Source organism: Manis javanica, chromosome 4 (genome assembly GCF_040802235.1).
Source record: "Manis javanica isolate MJ-LG chromosome 4, MJ_LKY, whole genome shotgun sequence".
Taxonomy (NCBI): Eukaryota; Metazoa; Chordata; class Mammalia; order Pholidota; family Manidae; genus Manis; species Manis javanica.
In genome coordinates, this window is record NC_133159.1 from 140,930,531 (window position 1) to 140,950,062 (window position 19,532).

General features: G+C 39.2%; 1 protein-coding gene across 1 annotated transcript in view; it reads right to left on the minus strand.

The window, feature by feature from the left end:
• LOC108386384 (serine/threonine-protein kinase TAO1-like) overlaps positions 1-19,532 on the minus strand; it is a 125,198-nt gene that overhangs the window by 28,179 nt on the left and 77,487 nt on the right. Inside the window, exons 13-14 of the mRNA XM_073235175.1 lie at positions 7,228-7,431; positions 3,266-3,490 (exon numbers count right to left, since the gene is read on the minus strand). Coding sequence (XP_073091276.1) covers positions 3,266-3,490; positions 7,228-7,431 — 429 coding nt within the window. The remainder of the gene's footprint in view (positions 1-3,265; positions 3,491-7,227; positions 7,432-19,532) is intronic.

Sequence of the window (19,532 nt, forward strand, 5' to 3'; positions counted from 1 at the left end):
TGCAATAAATTTCCCTCTTAGCACAGCCTTTGCTGCATCCCACAGATTTTGTGGTGTTGGATTAGTGTTGTCATTTGCCTCCATATATTGCTTGATCTGTTTTTATTTGGTCATTGATCCATTGATTATTTAGGAGCATGTTATTAAGCCTCCATGTGTTTGTGGGCTTTTTTACTTTCTTTGAGTAATTCATTTCTAGGTTCATATCTTTGTGGTCTGAGAAGCTGGTTGGTACAATTACAATATTTTTTAATTTACTGAGGCTCTTTTTTGTGGCCTAGTATATGATCTATTCTGGAAAATGTTCCATGTGCACCTGAGAAGAATGTGTATCCTGCAGCTTTTTGGTGGAGCATTCTGTAGATATCCATTAGGTCCATCTGTTCTAAAGTGTTATTCAGTGCCTCTGTCATGTTACTTATTTTCTGTTTGGTTGATTTGTCCTTTGGAGTGAGTGGTGTGTTGAAGTCTCCTAAAATGAATGCATTGCATTCTATTTCCCCTTTTAATTTTGTTAGTATTTGTTTCACACATGTAGGTACTCCTGTGTTGGGTGCATAGATATTTATAATGGTTATATATCCTCTTGTTGGACTGACCCCTTTATCATTATGTAATGTTCTTCTTTGTCTCTTGTGACTTTCTGTGTTTTGAAGTCTATTTTGTCTGACACAAGTACTGCAACTCCTGCTTTTTTCTCCCTATTAGATGCATGAAATATTATTTCCCATCCCTTTACTTTCAGTCTGTGTATGTCTTTGGGTTTGAAGTGAGTCTCTTGTAGGCAGCATATAGACAGTTCTTCTTCTGTTATCCATTCAGTGACTCTATGTCTTTTGATCAGTGCATTCAGACCATTTACATTTATAGTGATTATCGATAGTTACATACTTATTGCCTTTGCAGGCTTTAGATTTGTGGTTACGAAAGGTTCAAGGGTAACTTCCTTACTATCTAAGAGTCCAACTAAACTCACTTACTATGCTACTACAAACACAATCCAAAGGTTTTTTTCTTCCTCCTCCATTCTTTATATATTAGGTATCATATTCTGTACTCTTTGTCTACTCTTAACCTACTTTGGGGTAGTTGATTTAATTCTGCATTTGCTTAGTAATTAATTTTTCTCCTTTCTTTACTGTGCTTTCATGACCTCTGGTGACAGCTGTTTAGCCTTAGGAACACTTCCATCGATAGCAGTCGCTCCAAAATACACTGTAGAGACAGTTTGTGGGAGGTAAATTCTCTCAGCTTTTGTTTTTCTGGAAATTGTTTAATCCCTCCTTTAACTTTAAATGATAATCTTTCCAGATAGAGTATTCTTGCTTCTGCTTCATTGCATTAAATATATCATGCCACTCCCTTCTGGCCTGTAAGGTTTCAGCTGCAAAGTCTGATGATAGCCTGATTTGTTTTCCTTTGTATATGATCTTTTTACTCTCTGTGCCTTCTTTTAATACTCTGTCCTTATCCTTGATCTTTGCCATTTTAATTATTATATGTTTTGGTGTTGTCTTCCTTGGGTCCCCTGTGTTGGGAGATCTGTGCACCTCCATGGCCTGAGAGACTATGTCCTTCCCCAGATTGGGGAAGTTTTCAGCAATTACCTCCTCAATGACACTTTCCCTTTTTCTCTCTCTTCTTCTTCTGGTACCCCTGTAGTACAAATATTGTTTCATTTGGATTGGTCACACAGTTCTCTCAATATTCTTTCATTCCTAAAGATCCTTTTTTCTGTGCCTCAGTTTCTTTGTATTCCTCTTCTCTACTTTCTTTTTCATTTATTGTCTCCTCTATCATATCTAATCTACTTTTAAATCCCCCCATTGTATTCCATAATGAATGGATCTCTGTCTTGAATTCATTCCTGAGTTCTTGAATATTTTTCTGTACCTCTATGAGCATGTTTATGACTTCTTTTTAAAATATCTTTCAGGAAGGTTGATGAGTTCATTTTCACTTGATTCTTTTTCTGGTGTTTTTGGGATCTGGGGTTGAAACTGAGAAGAATGTGTATCCCTTGGCTTTTTGGTGGAGCATTCTGTAGATATCTGTTAGGTCCATCTGTTCTAAAGCATTTGATCCCTTTGATGTTTCATATCTGTATGTGGCACCCTCTATTACCCAGAAGGTCTACTCTCTGGAGCGGCTTAGCCCATGGAGGGAAGCTGGGGGTCGTAGGGGAGCGGTGCTGGTCACTGGGGGTTGGGAAGAGCTGTTTCCTGCTTCCTGGCTACTGTGCCTCTCTCCACAGCCAGACCAGTGGGCCGAACACACAGGTGTAACCTTGTATGCTTTGCATTTGTAGCTGCTATAGGCAGGACTTCCCTCTGGCTGGACTGACACCAGGGCAGGGGCAGCTGGTTTGCAAGCCAGTGCCAGCTGTCTGGAAGGTGCAGCAGGCTGCATATCATGGTGGAAGGCCTCAGAGCTCAGTAGCCAGCCTGGGGGACATAGCACCTGAAGTTTCTGAAAAGTTCCCAATCTGCTGGGCAGAGTGTACCTGTCCTTTTTCCTGAGCAGCTAGCCCTGTGCAATCCTTGCCCCTTTAGTAGTCCTCTCACTGTTAGGAAGTCTCTTATACTGCCTGCCTTTCTTTTGTCCCAGAGCAGCTGGATGTGGATCCCCATTTTCCACAAGTGGCTGGAATCTCAGTCTCTCCAAGTGTTCCTCCTGTCTTGGCTTTCCAACCCCACTAATCGCCAGAGCACCATGCAATGTGGGTTTGTGCTCCCACAGCACAGCAGATCTCCAGGGCTGGGTGCTCAGCAGTCCCAGGCCTCCACCCATCCCCACTCCATTTCTCTTCCTTCTGCCAGTGAGCTGGGGTGGGGGAAGAGCGTGGGTCCCTCCAGATCATGGCTTTCGTATGTTACCCTTTTAGAGGTTTGTTTTTTCTCCAGCTGTAAGCAGTCTGGGGCAGCCTTTTTTCCTGTTGATCTTCTAGGGTTAGTTGTATTAACAATATTTTTGTATTATATGTGGTTTTGGGAGGAGGCCTCTTCTCACCTGTCACGTCATCTTTAATCTGATCTACCTGACTTAACCACTGTTACACGATAAAACTATCAAGTCATCAATCCCATATCTACTGGTTCCCAGACTCAGCATTGGAAATTTTACCTATTATATAAATATTTCTCCCTTTCCCCAACTGATTTGCTTGGTTCTGGGGAACAGATACCCTAATAGCAAAATGCCATCTTGGTTAATTTTGAAATACTCACAAGTTAGAATAAATACATTAGTAATACTGATCAGCTACCTCTTTGTCCATAGCAACCTGATGTTTCTTGATAAGTTTCTCCATGTCTGCCGCAAAGTTGTTACACTGAGTTTCAAAATCTTTTTCTAATCTGAAACGATGCTCATCCATTTCAGCCTTTAGCTTGTTTTCCAGAGTCACCAGCTTTTTTCGATGTTGCCACCTCATTTCGATGTAACAAAACATTTGTTCTCTAGGCTCCTGTTCTTGCTTTTGCCTTGTAACCTACAGCAATGGAGAGGAAAGAGTGAAATAAAGCAAAACCTTTTTCTTTCAAAACCATATTAGACCAGTTCACTATCAACTAAGCAGGTAATTCATGTAGGAGAATCCAGTCAACAGTTTCTAATAAATTTTCATCTGAAGCAGACTAGCTGGTTCTAAAATTTAAATGGGAATGTAAAGGACCTAGAATAGCCAAAATTTTGAGGGGGGAAAAAAAAGTTGGAAGATGTAAACTTCAGTAATCAAAACGCTGGTATTGGTATAAGGACAGACTGAATAGAGCAAAGGTACATAGTAAAATCTGGAAACTGATCCACATATATTCAGTCAATTGATGTGCTACCAAAAAGTCAAGTTAATTCAAAGAGGAAAAGAAAGTGTTTTTAGCAAACCCTGCTGTAACAACTGGTTCTCTGTATTCAAAGTGAATACATGCTTAATCATTCTATATACAGAAATTGATTTGAAAAGAATCACTTGACCTAAACCTAAAATCCAGAATCATACAGCAGAAGAAAACACAGAATATTGTCAGGACCTTGGGGTCAGCAAATACTTCTTGGAAAGGACACAAAAAACACTGATTATAATGAAAAAAATGTACCAACTGCATTCTCAGAGACAAAATTCATAATGTAAGATTAATCATGTAAAGTGAACAGCTGAGTAGCATTTTGTATATTCATGATGTTCTGCAACCACTGCCCCTACTAAAAAGAAAAAAATGTACAAACTGGGTTCTTAAATAGAGGCAAAATTCACACAACGTATGATTAATCATTTGACATGAGGAATTCAGTAGCATTTAGTATATTCATGATGTTCTGCAATGACTGCCCGTATCTAGTTACAAAGCATATTTAACACCTCAGGAGAAAACAGAAAACCCTGTATGTTTTAAGCACTTGCTCCCCATTCTCCCCTTCTCGTCACCACCAATCTATTTTCTGTCTATGGATTGATCTATTTTAGATGTTTCATATACTATGTGACCTGTTGTATCTGGCTTTCACCTAGCATGTTTCTAAGGTTCATCCATATTGTATAGCATGTATCAGTACTACATTCCTTTTTATAGCTGATTAATATTCCATGCTATACACATACCCTAATTTGTTTATCCATTTATTTGTTGCTGGACCTCTGGGTTATTTCCACCTTTTGGCTACTGTGAATACTGCTGTTATGAACATTTGTGTATATGCATTTGCTTAAGTACCTGCTTTCAATTGTTTTGGGTGTATATCTAGGAGTAGAATTTCTGGGTCATAGGGAAATGCTATGTTTAACTTTTTGAGAAATTGTCAGGTGTTTTCCACAGCAGCTCACATTTTACATTCCTACCAGCAATACAGAGCCGGAGTTCCAATTTCTCCATGTGCTCCCTAATTGTTATTTTCCATCTTTGGTTTTGCTTTTCTCTTTTAATAGCTAGCCATCTAACAGAACAGCAGCAGACTCACAGAGTCCAAGAAGGGACTAGTAGTCACCAAAGGAAGGGGGTGGGAAGGGTGGGCGGGGAGGGAGGGAGAAGAGGATTAAGGGGCATTATGATTAACACACATAGTGTAGAAGGGGGAGACAGGAAGGCAGTAATAGCACGGAGAAGACAAGCAGTGACTCTATAGCATCTTACTACACTGATGGACAGTGACTTCAATGGGGTGTTAGCAGGGGACTCGATAATATGGATGAATGTAGTAACCAATGTTGCTCATGTGAAACCTTCATAAGATTGTGTATCAATGATACCTTAAGAAGAAAACAAAATAGTTAGCCATCCTAGTGGCTGTAAGGTGGTACCTCATTGTGGTTTTGATTTGTGTTTCCCTAATGACTACTTATATTGAGCATCTTTTCATGTGCTTCTTGGCCATTTGTAAATATTCTTTGGATAAATGTCTATTCAGGTCTTTAACACATTTTAAAAAATTGAGGTATAGTTGATATATTAATTCTAATAGTTTTTTGCTACAGTCTTTAGGGCTTTCTCTATGTAGTATCGGGTCATCTCCAAACAGTGACAGTTTTCACTTCTTCCGTACCAGTGTGGATGCCTATTATTTTTTTTTCTTGCCTGATTAATGTAGCTAGGACTTCCAACACTCTGTTGAATAAAAGTGTTGTGAGCAGGCATCCTAGTCTTATTCCTGATTTTAGAGGAAGCTTTTTTATGGCCTTTACTCATTTTTAATGGGTTGTTTAAATTGGATTTTAAAACTAAAATGTTTTAATTTATTACAGATGGAGAAAAAATATTTGCAAGACATATCTGAGATATAATACTTGTACCCAGAGTATATAAAAAACTCCTACTAATCAGTATTAAAAGATGAACACCTGAATAAGAAAACAGACAAAAGACTTAAGAAAACCACTAAAGAGATACACGAATGGACAATAAACACATGAAAAGGTGATTCTGGTGCCATCTTCAGTCATAGGGAAATGCAAAAACAACTATCATGAGATTCCATTTCATTCCCACCAGAACGGCTAAAATAAAAAAACTGACAAACCAAATGCTGGAGAATATGTGATACAACTGCAACTCTTATACATTGTTAATGGGGATGTGAAACAGTACAACCATTTTGGAAAGCTGTTTGTCAGTTTCTTATGAAGTCCAACATACATACGCCCTATGACTCAGCAATATTACCCTATGTATTTGTCATAGAAATTAATACATCATGTTCACATAAAGACATGGACAATGTTTATAGTATCTTAGTATGCTGATGGACAGTGACTGTAATGGGGTATGTGGTGGGGATTTGATAATAGGGGGAGTCTAGTAACCATAACGTAGCTCATGTAATTGTACATTAATGATACCAAAATAAAAAAAAAGTATTTATTTCATTTTCCACTTGCCCCTTAGCAACCTCTAATCTACTTTCTATGAATTTGACTATTTTAGATATTTCATATAAGTGGAATTCTAATATTTGCCCCTTTGTGTCTGGCTTATATCACTTAACATGTTTTCAAGGTTCACTTACATTGTAGCATACATTAGGATGCCATTTCTTTTCACAGCTGAATAATATTCCATTATATGTATATATTATGGTTTGTTTATCCATTCATGTGTTGATGAACACTTGGGTTGGTTCCATCTTTTAGCTATTGTGCCCAGTAACTTTTTGGTAATATTGAAAGCAGTGAAGTTAAAAAGGAATCATTTTCATTAATTGCAAAAAGGAGTTACCTGACCTTCAAATATTTTCAATAAAATTTAAAATCTTACACGTGAAAGTGTAGCAAACATCCGTATTTCCTAAACCAAGAAGATGTAATTTTCTACAGTTACACTGTTTTACTTAAAAAATGTAAACATTATGGAAAATGCAAAAATCACTTTTGATTATCACCCACCTTAATCCTTTCTCCACTTCCCAAAGGCAACCATTATCATTAATATCATGTTGTATACTTACTATTTTTAAATACCTTCATTTTCATCTATGTAACTTCAGATAATACATTTCTTCCTCTCTTTCTTTGAAGATTTAAAAAACATTCTTTTTGTATTCCAAAACATGTTCCCTAAATGCAGACATTAAACTGGGAATTTAAAAGCCTTTTGCCACTTTAAAAGAAGTTGCCTAAAATTATGTTCCAAACTTCTGAAACATCAAAGGAAAAAAAAGAAACCCAAACTCTTAGACTAACCAGACTAAGAAAATTAGTTACCAAATTTGAAATTTTTTCACTGAAATCCAAATACTCACGGGCTTTAAATGGATGGCAGAACTACTAGGCATGACTGTGTGGTGTCCCTCCATCATGTCCAGCGCTCTCTCATCACCGGAGGCGTCTGGAAAGCTGCTGACACTAGTGCTTTGCCTACTGGCCCCGCTGGACATGCTGGGAACAGACTGATGACTCTCAACACTGTTCACTGTCCCTTTCCATCCAACACAGTAACCTAGTTCCTGAGGGAAAAGAGCATTAGATTCAAATATCTTTATCTCCTAAATTCTTGCTTATTAGCACCTAGCACACTGCTTGGCACACACAGTCTTTAGAAAGTTGGTGGTTTATTTTGAGAAATTCCTTATATTTGCCAAGACCAGGAAGTTTATCAATTTTTAGTTGACAGATAAAAAAAGTGACCAAAAAGTAAATACCAAAATGCCCATGTGAAAAAGTTAATCAATTCCGAGTTATTTCCAAAGTGTAGTCTTTTCTCTAAAATTTTTGACATTAGTTTGAAATCCATTTCTACTACACATCTCATGGGGTATACACAGAGACGTTGCTCATTTCTCAATGATTCCAATGGTGAAAACAAACTCCAACCTTTCTTTTTAATCCTATAAACATCACTTTTACTTATTTTTTATTGAAGCCTTTTATATTTCTTTTCTTCTCAGAATATAGTCTTTAGACTAAACTTTTTCCACTAAGTAATTTAATATTAATTCCTATCTATTTCTGTGTAAAATTAAAAATTGTATATTTAATCATAATTAGAAGTCTATTCTGAACAAATCCGGCAAGCTTTGGTATCTGGGCCCCAATATTATAGCCTTACCATACCAAAATTATTTAAGATAAGCAGAATAATAAATACAGACCTGAGGTATATAGAGGGTCTTTTCTTACATCCACAGCCTAAAAAAGTTGCTGTTATTCTAATGTTTAATGACATTAGAATTTTATTAAGTTCACTTTACTGAAGTATTTTGTATACCTAAAATAGCCCCAATTTTCTAGTGACTACTGTTAGAATTAAAAGGCAATATCAAAAACACCAAAACTGTATGTAAGAAAGTCTTTTATTTTATAGTTCATTAATCATGTAGTGCTTTTAAAAAGAAAAGTAGAGGATGGCGGTGTGAGTAGAGCAGTGGAAATCTCCTCCCAAAACCACATAGATCTTATGAAAATATAACAAAGAAAACTTTTCCTAAAATAGAGACCAGAGGACACAGGACAACATCCAGACAACATCCACACCTGCAAGAACCCAGCGCCTCCCGAAGGGGGTAAGATACAAGCCCTGGCCCAGCAGGACCCGAGCGCCCCTCCCCCAGGCACCCAGCGGGTGGAAAAGAACCGGAGCGGTTTTTTTTTTTGGCGAGTGCTTTTTGGAAGCCTTAAAGGGACAGGGACCCCAATACCAGTGAAACAGGGCAGCAAGACCGGTGAGCGGGTGCCTGAGACCAGCGCCTGAGGAGAAAGAAAATCGCGCGTTCTTCCCAGCAATGGGGAGGCAGGGGGGCAGGACCGGTGAGCAGATGCCTGAGACCGGCGACTGGGGACAGGGAAAATCACGTTTTTCCCCCTTTTTTTTTTGGTGAGTGCTTTTTGGAAGCCTTAAGGGGACAGGGACCCCAATGCCAGGGAGGCAGGGTGGCGGGACCGGTGGGTGGGTGCCTAAGACCAGTGCCTGAGGGCGGAGAAAATCACGCATTTTTCCCTTTTTTTTTTCACGTTGGCGAGTGCTTTTTGGAAGCTTTAAAGGGACAGGGACCCCAATACCAGGGAAACAGGGCAGCAAGATTGGTGAGCGGGTGCCTGAGACCGGCGCCTGGGGACAAAGAAAATCGTGCATTTTTCCCAATACTAGGGAGGCAGGGCGGCAGTACCGGTGGGCAGGTGCCTGGGGCCGGTGCCTGAGGACAAAGAATATCGCACGTTTTTCCCTTTTTTTGGCGAGTGCTTTTTGGAAGCCTTAAAAGGACAGGGACCCCAATGCCAGGGAGGCGGGGTGGCAGGACCGGTGAGCGGGTGCCTGGGACTGGCACCTGAGGACAAAGAAAATTGCGCGTTTTTTCCTTTTTTTTTTTCTTCCTCTTTCGTTGTTGTTGTTGTTGTTGTTTTGGTTTGGAGAGTGCTTTTTGGAAGTCTTAAAGGGGCAGGATAGGACACGTAGACCAGAGGCAGGGAATCTGGGGATCTCTGGGCACTCTAACCCCCTGGGCAACAGGGAGCACAGAGGCCCCTCACGGAGATAAATAGCATCCCGGATGCTCCCCCTCCAACGGGGCTCCACCGTTTTGGAGGAGCAGCCCCAGCCAGGCCACACCCACAGCAACAGCGGAGATAAACTCCATAGCAAACGGGCAGATAGCAAAACCCTGTCTGGGCACAGCTGCCAAGCACAGGCCACTATAGGTTGCTATTCTCCCAGGAGAGGAAGGCCACAAACCAACAAGAAGGAAAGCTCTTCCAGCAGTCACTCATACCAGCTCTGCAAACTATCTCTATCACCATGAAAAGGCAAAACTACAGGCAGACAAAGATCACAGAGACAACACCTGAGGAGACAGTCCTAACCAGTCCTCCTGAAAAAGAATTCAAAATAAAAATCATGAACATGCTGACAGAGATGCAGAGAAAAATGCAAGAGCAATGGGATGAGATGTAGAGAAAAATGCAAGAGCAATGAGATGAAGTCTGGAGGGAGATCAGAGATGTCAGGAAGGAGATCACAGAAGTGAAACAATCCCTGGAAGGATTTATAAGCAGAATGGATAAGATGCAAGAGGCCATTGAAGGAATAGAAACCAGAGAACAGGAACGTATAGAAGCTGACATAGAGAGAGATAAAAGGATCTCCAGGAATGAAACAACACTAAGAGAACTATGTGACCAATCCAAAAGGAATAATATTCATATTATAGGGGTACCAGAAGAACAAGAAAGAGGAAAAGGAATAGAAAGTCTCTTTGAAGAAATAATTGCTGAAAACTTCCCCAAACTGGGAGAGGAAATAACCGAAGAGACCATGGAAATACACAGAACCCCCAACAGAAAGGATCCAAGGAAGACAACACCAAGACACATAATAATTAAAATGGCAAGGATCAAGGACAAGGAAAGAGTTTTAAAGGCAGCTAGAGAGAAAAAGGTCACCTATAAAGGAAAACCCATCAGGCTAACATCAGACTTCTTGACAGAAACCCTACAGGCCAGAAGAGAATGGCATGATATATCTAATGCAATGAAACAGAAGGGCCTTGAACCAAGGATACTGTATGCAGCACGACTATCATTTAAATATGATGGCAGGATTAAACAATTTCCAGACAAGCAAAAGATGAGGTAATTTGCTTCCCACAAACCACCTCTACAGGGCATCCTACAGGGACTGCTCTAGATGGGAGCACTCTAAAAAGAGCACAGAACAAAACACCCAACATATGAAGAATGGAGGAGGAGGAATAAGAAGGGAGAGAAGAAAAGAATCTCCAGAGAGTGTATATAACAGCTCAATAAGCGAGCTAAGTTAGGCAGTAAGATACTAAAGAAGCTAACCTTGAACCTTTGGTAACCACGAATCTAAAGCCTGCAATGGCAATAAGTACATATCTCTCAATAGTCACCCTAAATGTAAATGGACTTAATGCACCAATCAAACGACACAGAGTAATACAGTGGATAAAAAAGCAAGACCCATCTATATGCTGCTTACAAGAAACTCACCTCAAACCCAAAGACAAGCACAGACTCAAAGTCAAGAGATGGAAAAAACATATTTCAGGCAAACAACAGTGAGAAGAAAGCAGGGGTTGCAGTACTAACATCAGACAAAATAGACTACAAAACAAAGAAAGTAGCAAGAGATAAAGAAGGACACTACATAATGATAAAGGGCTCAGTCCAACAAGAGGATATAACCATTCTAAATATATATGCACCCAACACAGGAGCACCAGCATTTGTGAAACAAATACTAACAGAACTAAAGAGGGAAATAGACTGCAATGCATTCATTTTAGGAGACTTCAACACACCACTCACCCCAAAGGAAAGATCCACCAGGCAGAAAATAAGTAAGGACACACAGGTATTGAACAACACACTAGAACAGATGGACCTAACAGACATCTTATAGAACTCTACATCCAAAAGCAACAGGATATACATTCTTCTCAAGTGCACATGGAACATTCTCCAGAATAGACCACTTACTAGCTCACAAAAAGAGCCTCAGTAAATTCCAAAATATTGAAATTCTACCAACCAATTTTTCAGACTACAAAGGTATAAAAGTTGAAATAAATTCTACAAAGAAAACAAAAAGGCTCACAAGCACATGGAGGCTTAACAACATGCTTCTAAATAATCAATGGATCAATGAACAAATCAAAATAGAGATCAAGAAATATATAGAAACAAATGACAACAACAACACAAAGCCCCAACTTCTGTGAGACGCCGCAAAAGCAGTCTTAAGATGAAAGTATATAGCAATCCAGGCACACTTGAAGAAGAAAGAACAATCCCAAATGAATAGTCTAACATCACAATTATCGAAATTGGAAAAAGAAGAACAAATGAGGCCTAAAGTCAGCAGAAGGAGGGACATAATAAAGATCAGAGAAGAAATAAACAAAGTTGAGAAGAATAAAACAATAGCAAAAAAATCAACGAAACCAAGAGCTGGTTCTTTGAGAAAATAAACAAAATAGATAAGCCTCTAGCCAAACTTATTAAGAGAAAAAGAGAATCAACACAAATCAACATAAGCAGAAATGAGAATGGAAAAATCACGACAGACTCCACAGAAATACAAAGAATTAAAGACTACTATGAAAACCTATCTGCCAACAAGCTGGAAAACCTAGAAGAAATGGACAACTTCCTAGAAAAATACAACCTTCCAAGACTGACCAAGGAAGAAACACAAAAGTTAAACAAACCAATTACGAGCAAAGAAATTGAAACAGTAATCAAAAAACTACCCAATAACAAAACCCCAGGGCCGGACGGATTTACCTCAGAATTTTATCAGACACAGAGAGAAGACATAATACCCATTCTCCTTAAAGTGTTTCAAAAAATAGAAGAAGAGGGAATACTCCCAAACTCATTCTATGAAGCCAACATCACCCTAATACCAAAACCAGGCAAAGACCCCACCAAAAAAGAAAATTACAGACCAATATCCCTGATGAATGTAGATGCAAAAATACTCAATAAAATATTAGCAAACAGAATTCAACAGAATATCAAAAGGATCATACACTATGACCAAGTGGGATTCATCCCAGGGATGCAAGGATGGTACAACATTCGAAAATCCATCAACATCATCCACCACATCAACAAAAAGAAAGACAAAAACCACATGATCATCTCCATAGAGGCTGAAAAAGCATTTGACAAAATTCAACATCCATTCATGATAAAAACTCTCACCAAAATGGGAATAGAGGGCAAGTACCTTAACATAATAAAGGCCATATATGATAAACCCACAGCCAGCATTATACTGAACAGCGAGAAGCTGAAAGCATTTCCTCTGAGATCGGGAACCAGACAGGGATGCCCACTCTCCCCACTGTTATTTAACATAGTAGTAGAGGTCCTAGCCACGGCAATCAGACAAAACAAAGAAATACAAGGAATCCAGATTGGTAAAGAAGAAGTTAAACTGTCACTATTTGCAGATGATATAATACTGTACATAAAAAACCCTAAAGACTCCACTCCAAAACTACTAGAACTGATATTGGAATACAGCAAAGTTGCAGGATACAAAATTAACACACAGAAATCTGTAGCTTTCCTACACACTAACAATGAACCAATAGAAAGAGAAATCAGGAAAACAATTCCATTCACCATTGCATCAAAAAGAATAAAATACCTAGGAATAAACCTAACCAAAGAAGTGAAAGACTTATACTCTGAAAACTACAAGTCACTCTTAAGAGAAATTAAAGGGGACACTAATAAATGGAAACTCATCCCATGGTCATGGCTAGGAAGAATTAATATCATCAAAATGGCCATCCTGCACAAAGCAATATACAGATTTGATGCAATCCCTCTCAAATTACCAGCAACATTCTTCAATGAATTGGAACAAATAATTCAAAAATTCATATGGAAACACCAAAGACCCCGAATAGCCAAAGCAAACCTGAAAAAGAAGAATAAAGTAGGGGGGATCTCACTCCCCAACTTCAAGCTCTACTACAAAGCCACAGTAATCAAGACAAATTGGTACTGGCACAAGAACAGAGCCACAGACCAGTGGAACAGATTAGAGACTCCAGAAATTAACCCAAACACATATGGTCAATTAATATTTGATAAAGGAGCCATGGACATACAATGGCAAAATGACAGTCTCTTCAACAGATGGTGCTGGCAAAACTGGACAGCTACATGTAGGAGAATGAAACTGGACCATTGTCTAACCCCATATACAAAGGTAAACTCAAAATGGATCAAAGACCTGAATGTGAGTCATGAAACCATTAAACTCTTGGAAAAAAACATAGGCAAAAACCTCTTAGACATAAACATGAGTGACCTCTTCTTGAACATATCTCCCCGGGCAAGGAAAACAACAGCAAAAATGAGCAAGTGGGACTACATTAAGCTGAAAAGCTTCTGTACAGCGAAGGACACCATTAATAGAACAAAAAGGAACCCTACAGTATGGGAGAATATATTTGAAAATGACAGATCTGATAAAGGCTTGACGTCCAGAATATATAAAGAGCTCACACGCCTCAACAAACAAAAAACAAATAAGCCAATTAAAAAATGGGCAGAGGAATAAGAAGTGGAAAAATCAACCATTTGCAGCAACATGGATGGAGCTGGAGAGTATTATGCTCAGTGAAATAAGCCAAGCGGAGAAAGAGAAATACCAAATGATTTCACTCATCTGAGGAGTATAGGAACAAAGGAAAAACTGAAGGAACAAAACAGCAGCAGAATTACAGAACCCAAAAATGGACTAACAGGTACCAAAGGGAAAGGAACTGGGGAGGATGGGTGGGCAGGGAGGGATAAGGGGGGGGAAGAAGAAGGGGGTATTAAGATTAGCATGCATGTGGGGGGGAGAGCAAGGGGAGGGTGGGCTGCACAACACAGAGAAGACAAGTAGTGACTCTACAACATTTTGCTAAGCTGATGGACAGTAACCGTAATGTGGTTGTTAGGGGGGACCTGATATAGGGGAGAGCATAGTAAACATAGTATTCTTCATGTAAGTGTAGATTAAAAATTTAAAAAAAAAAAAAAAAAGAAAGAAAGAAAAGGGGGATTACTCCTTAACAGGATAAAACTATTGGTAAATCAAAGATCAACGCATGCTTTAAATATCCTTAATGTTGATCACCTAAAGGGTGTCAGATGATCAGCTATGGAGGTACTCTTTTCTGATAATATTCCTTTCTCTTAATTAAAAAAAAAAAAAAAAGCAGTTACTGTGTGCTGATCTCCAATGAGTTCTGCACAGTGGTATAGAGGGCATGTCAAAGTGTGGGCAAAGGGTCTGTTTGTTTCTACGCAGAAGATCAAGGCCTAGCTTGGATACCCAGAAAATGAACTAAGATACGATATGAGGAGGAGCTTCCGGCATCAGTACTCTCTGGAGGACTTGGCCGGGGGATGATCATCAAAAAGCCTCCACAGGGATCCGGACGATGCTGCAGTTGTGGCTGCATCCAGCCCACCGTCTCCTGGACTTGCCATAAGAATGAGGAGGGAGATGTCTAGGCTGGCATGTGCATACAGTGAGACAACGAATTTGACCAGATCTGTACTGTTGGAACTCAACCAGGACTTGGGAGGGGTGCAAGTTGTAGCACTCCAAAATCTTATGACTATAGACTATCTATGGTTAAAAGAACATATGGTATGTGAACAGATCCCAGAAATGGGCTGCTTTAATTTGTCTGATTTCTCTCAGACTGTTCAAGTACAGTTGGACAATATCCATCATATCATAGATAAATTTTCACAAATGCCTAGGGTGCCTAAATGGTTTTCTTGGCTTCACTGGAGATGGATGGTAATTATAGATTTGCTTTGTTTATGTCACCGTATTCCTATTATGTTAATATGTGTGTGCAAATTAGTTAGTAGTTTAAAACCTATACATACTTAAGGTACTATACAAGAAGATATGTCAAAGAAATAATCAATCCTCCCATGTTTCCTTCATATGCTACATCTATAGCTTTTCTTCTTCCTTCCTAATTACAACCCTTAAATAGAATTCGTGCCTCATATCGAATTTACCGAGTATCATAATTCCTCCAGGTGGTAAAGATACCTCGAGACAAGTGCGGGGCATAGAAGCCACAGGGCATAAATCTGAAAAGAAGTAAAAAGCTAACCTTTGCAAACAATATGGCTTCTCTCTCACTTACCAACTTTACATTTCCCTGTATGGCCCCGGAAGATGACTGGTTAGCCAGAGACGGGTAAGATTCCTCAAGGGAGGAACAACCTAAGACAGGCACAGTCGCAGGGGGGCCATCAGGTGAGAATTTGGGGATCAACAGAGGTGAGGCTCAGAACCTCACCCCCCCTGCTTTGAGAGAAATCTTCTGCATCCGTGGATGTCTTGCTGCCCTTGTCTAGCCTGGATTAATACTTAGTCCATAGGCACACACCTGATCATCTGATCATCTACATTTGCCCTCTTACAGCACTAAACTATGTTTTCTACCTTTATCTTGCATCTACCTACCACTTCAGCATTTTATTAAAAATAAAAATAATAATAATAATAGGAGAAATGTGGGATCAATATATAAATCAAGTACAAAAATCAAACGAATATTCATATTTGACCTGATTGTTTATAGGTCATATTGCATGATCAAAACCGAAAGTTTCTGTGATGACTGCCCTTGTACTGTTCACCATGTAAGAATTTATTCACTATGTAAGAATTCGTTCACCATGTAAGAACTTGTTCGTTATGCTTCAGAAGATTGGAGACTGACGAGAATTAGGCTTGAGATGGATTAATGATTGTATATTGAGCGTTGACCCCCCTATACTGAATTTTATTGTTGTTAACAACCATTTGATCAATAAATATGAGAGATGCCCTCTCAAAAAAAAAAAATGGGCAGAGGAACTGAACAGACAGTTCTCTAAAAAAGAAATACAGATGGCCAACAGACACATGAAAAGATGCTCCACATCGCTAATTATCAGAGAAATGCAAATTAAAACTACAATGAGGTATCACCTCACACCAGTAAGGATAGCTGCCATCCAAAAGACAAACAACAACAAATGTTGGCGAGGCTGTGGAGAAAGGGGAACCCTCCTACACTGCTGGTGGAAATGTAAATTAGTTCAACCATTGTGGATAGCAGTATGGAGGTTCATCAAAATGCTCAAAACAGACCTACCATTTGACCCAGGAATTCCACTCCTAGGAATTTACCCTAAGAACCCAGCAATCAAGTTTGAGAAAGACAGATGCACCCCTATGTTTATCACAGCACTATTTACAATAGCCAAGAATTGGAAGCAACCTAAATGTCCATCAGTAGATGAATGGATAAAGAAGATGTGGTAGATATACACAATGGAATACTACTCAGCCATAAGAAGCGGAAAAATTCTAGCATTTGCAGCAACATGGATGGAGCTGGAGAGTATTATGCTCACTGAAATAAGCCAAGCGGTGAAAGAGAAATACCAAATGATTTCACTCATCTGAGGAGTATAAGAACAAAGGAAAAACTGAAGGAACAAAACAGCAGCGGAATTACAGAACCCAAAAATGGACTAACAGGTACCAAAGTGAAAGGAACTGGGGAGGATGGGTGGGCAGGGAGGGATAAGGGGGGGGGAGAAGAAGAGGGGTATTAAGATTAGCATGCATGGGGGGGAGGGAGAAAGGAGAGGGAGGGCTATACAACACAGAGAGGACAAGTAGTGATTCTACAACATTTTGCTATGCTGATGGACAGTAACTGTAATGTGGTTTTTAGGGGGGACCTGATATAGGGGAGAGCATAGTAAACATAGTATTCTTCATGTAAGTGTAGATTAAAGATTTAAAAAAAGAAAGAAAGAAAGAAAGAAAGAAAAGGGGGATTACTCCTTGATAGGATAAAACTATTGGTAAATCAAAGATTAACACATGCTTTAAATATCCTTAATTTTGATCACTTAAAGGGTGTCAGATGATCAGCTATGGAGGTACTCTTTTCTGATAATATTCCTTTCTCTTAATAAAAATAAAAATAATAAAATAAATAAAAAAAGCAGTTCCTGTGTGCTGACCTCCAATAAGTTTTACACAGTGGTATAGAGGGCTTGTCAAAGTGTGGGCAAAGGGTCTGTTTGTTTTTATGCAGAAGATCAAGGCCTAGCTTGGCTACCCAGAAAATGAACTAAGATACGATACGAGGAGGAGCTTCTGGCATCAGCACTCTCTGGAGGACTTGTGCCGGGGGATGATCATCAAAAAGCCTCCACAGGGATCCGGGCGATGCTGCGGTTGTGGCTGCGTCCACCCCACCGTTTCCTGGACTTGCCATAGGAATGAGGAGGGAGATGTCTAGGCTGGCATGTGCATACAGTGAGACAACGAATTTGACCGGATCTGTACTGTTGGAACTCAACCAGGAGTTGGGAGGGGTGCAAGTTGTAGCACTCCAAAATCTTATGACTATAGACTATCTACGGTTAAAAGAACATATGGTATGTGAACAGATCCCAGAAATGGGCTGCTTTAATTTGTCTGATTTCTCTCAGACTGTTCAAGTACAGTTGGACAATATCCATCATATCATAGACAAATTTTCACAAATGCCTAGGGTGCCTAAATGGTTTTCTTGGCTTCACTGGAGATGGCTGGTAATTATAGATTTGCTTTGTTTATGTCACCGTATTCCTATTATGTTAATATGTGTGCGCAAGTTAGTAGTTTAAAACCTATACATGCTTAAGGTACTCTACAAGAAGATATGTCAAAAAAATAATCAATCCGCCCATGTTTTCTTCCACATGCTACCTCTATAGCTTTTCTTCTTCCTTCCTAATTACAACCCTTAAATAGAATTCATGCCTCATATCGAATTTACCGAGTATCATAATTCCTCCAGGTGGTAAAGATACCTCGAGACAAGTGCTGGGCATAGAAGCCACAGGGCATAAATCTGCAAAGAAGTAAAAAGCTAACCTTTGCAAACAATATGGCTTCTCTCTCACTTACCAACTTTACGTTTCCCTGTATGGCCCCGGAAGATGACTGGTTAGCCAGAGACGGGTAAGATTCCTCAAGGGAGGAACAACCTAAGACAGGCACAGTCGCAGGGGGGCCATCAGGTGAGAAATCGGGGAACAACAGTGGTGAAGCTTAGAACCTCACACCCCCCTGTTTTGAGAGAAATCTTCTGCATCCGTGGATGTTTCATTGCTCTTGTCTAGTTCGGATTAGCACATAGTCTACAGGCACACACCTGATCATCTACAATTGCTCTCTTACAACACTAAACTATGTTTTCTAACTTTATCTTGCATCTACCTACCACTTCAGCATTTTATTAAAAATAATAATAATAATAATAATAAAGGGAGAAATGTGGGATCCACATATAAATCAAGTATAAAAATCAAACGAATATTCATATTTGACCTGATTGTTTATAGTTCCATAATGCGTGATCAAAACCAAAAGTTTCTGTGATGAATGCCCTTGTACTGTTCACCATGTAAGAACTTATTCACTATGTAAGAATTCGTTCACCATGTAAGAACTTGTTCATTATGCTTCAGAAGATTGGAGACTGACGAGAATTAGGCTTGAGATGGATTAATGATTGTGCATTGAGCATTGACCCCCCTATACAGATGCCCTCTGAAAAAAAAAAAAAAAAAAAAGAAAAGTAACTACTACTCCTGTTTTCAGAATGCAGGGATCTTTCTCAGTAGAAAGCAATAAAAAAGAACCAAAGCTTTGGCATTGTGACATGAGCAAAGAAGAAAACAGAAAATACTTAGACTAAAAAAGATAGCTCCACAAATAATAAGCTTTATATTTTCCTTGTGAAAAAGTTCTATAACATTTCTCCAGCAAATTTGGGACCATGGCAAGATGGAAAGAACTTGGTCTCAGGAGTCATATATGAATCCGAACACATATGCTTCTACAGTAATAAGTTAGTTAACCACACTGAGCCTTACTTTACTCACCTATAAAATGAGTATTTTAGAACCATGTAGAAGAATGAATCCCTGTACACAACTGAAAAGAATCAAGTGTTCTTAGTAACAGAATAAGAATGCTTGGTAATTTTTTTCCCTC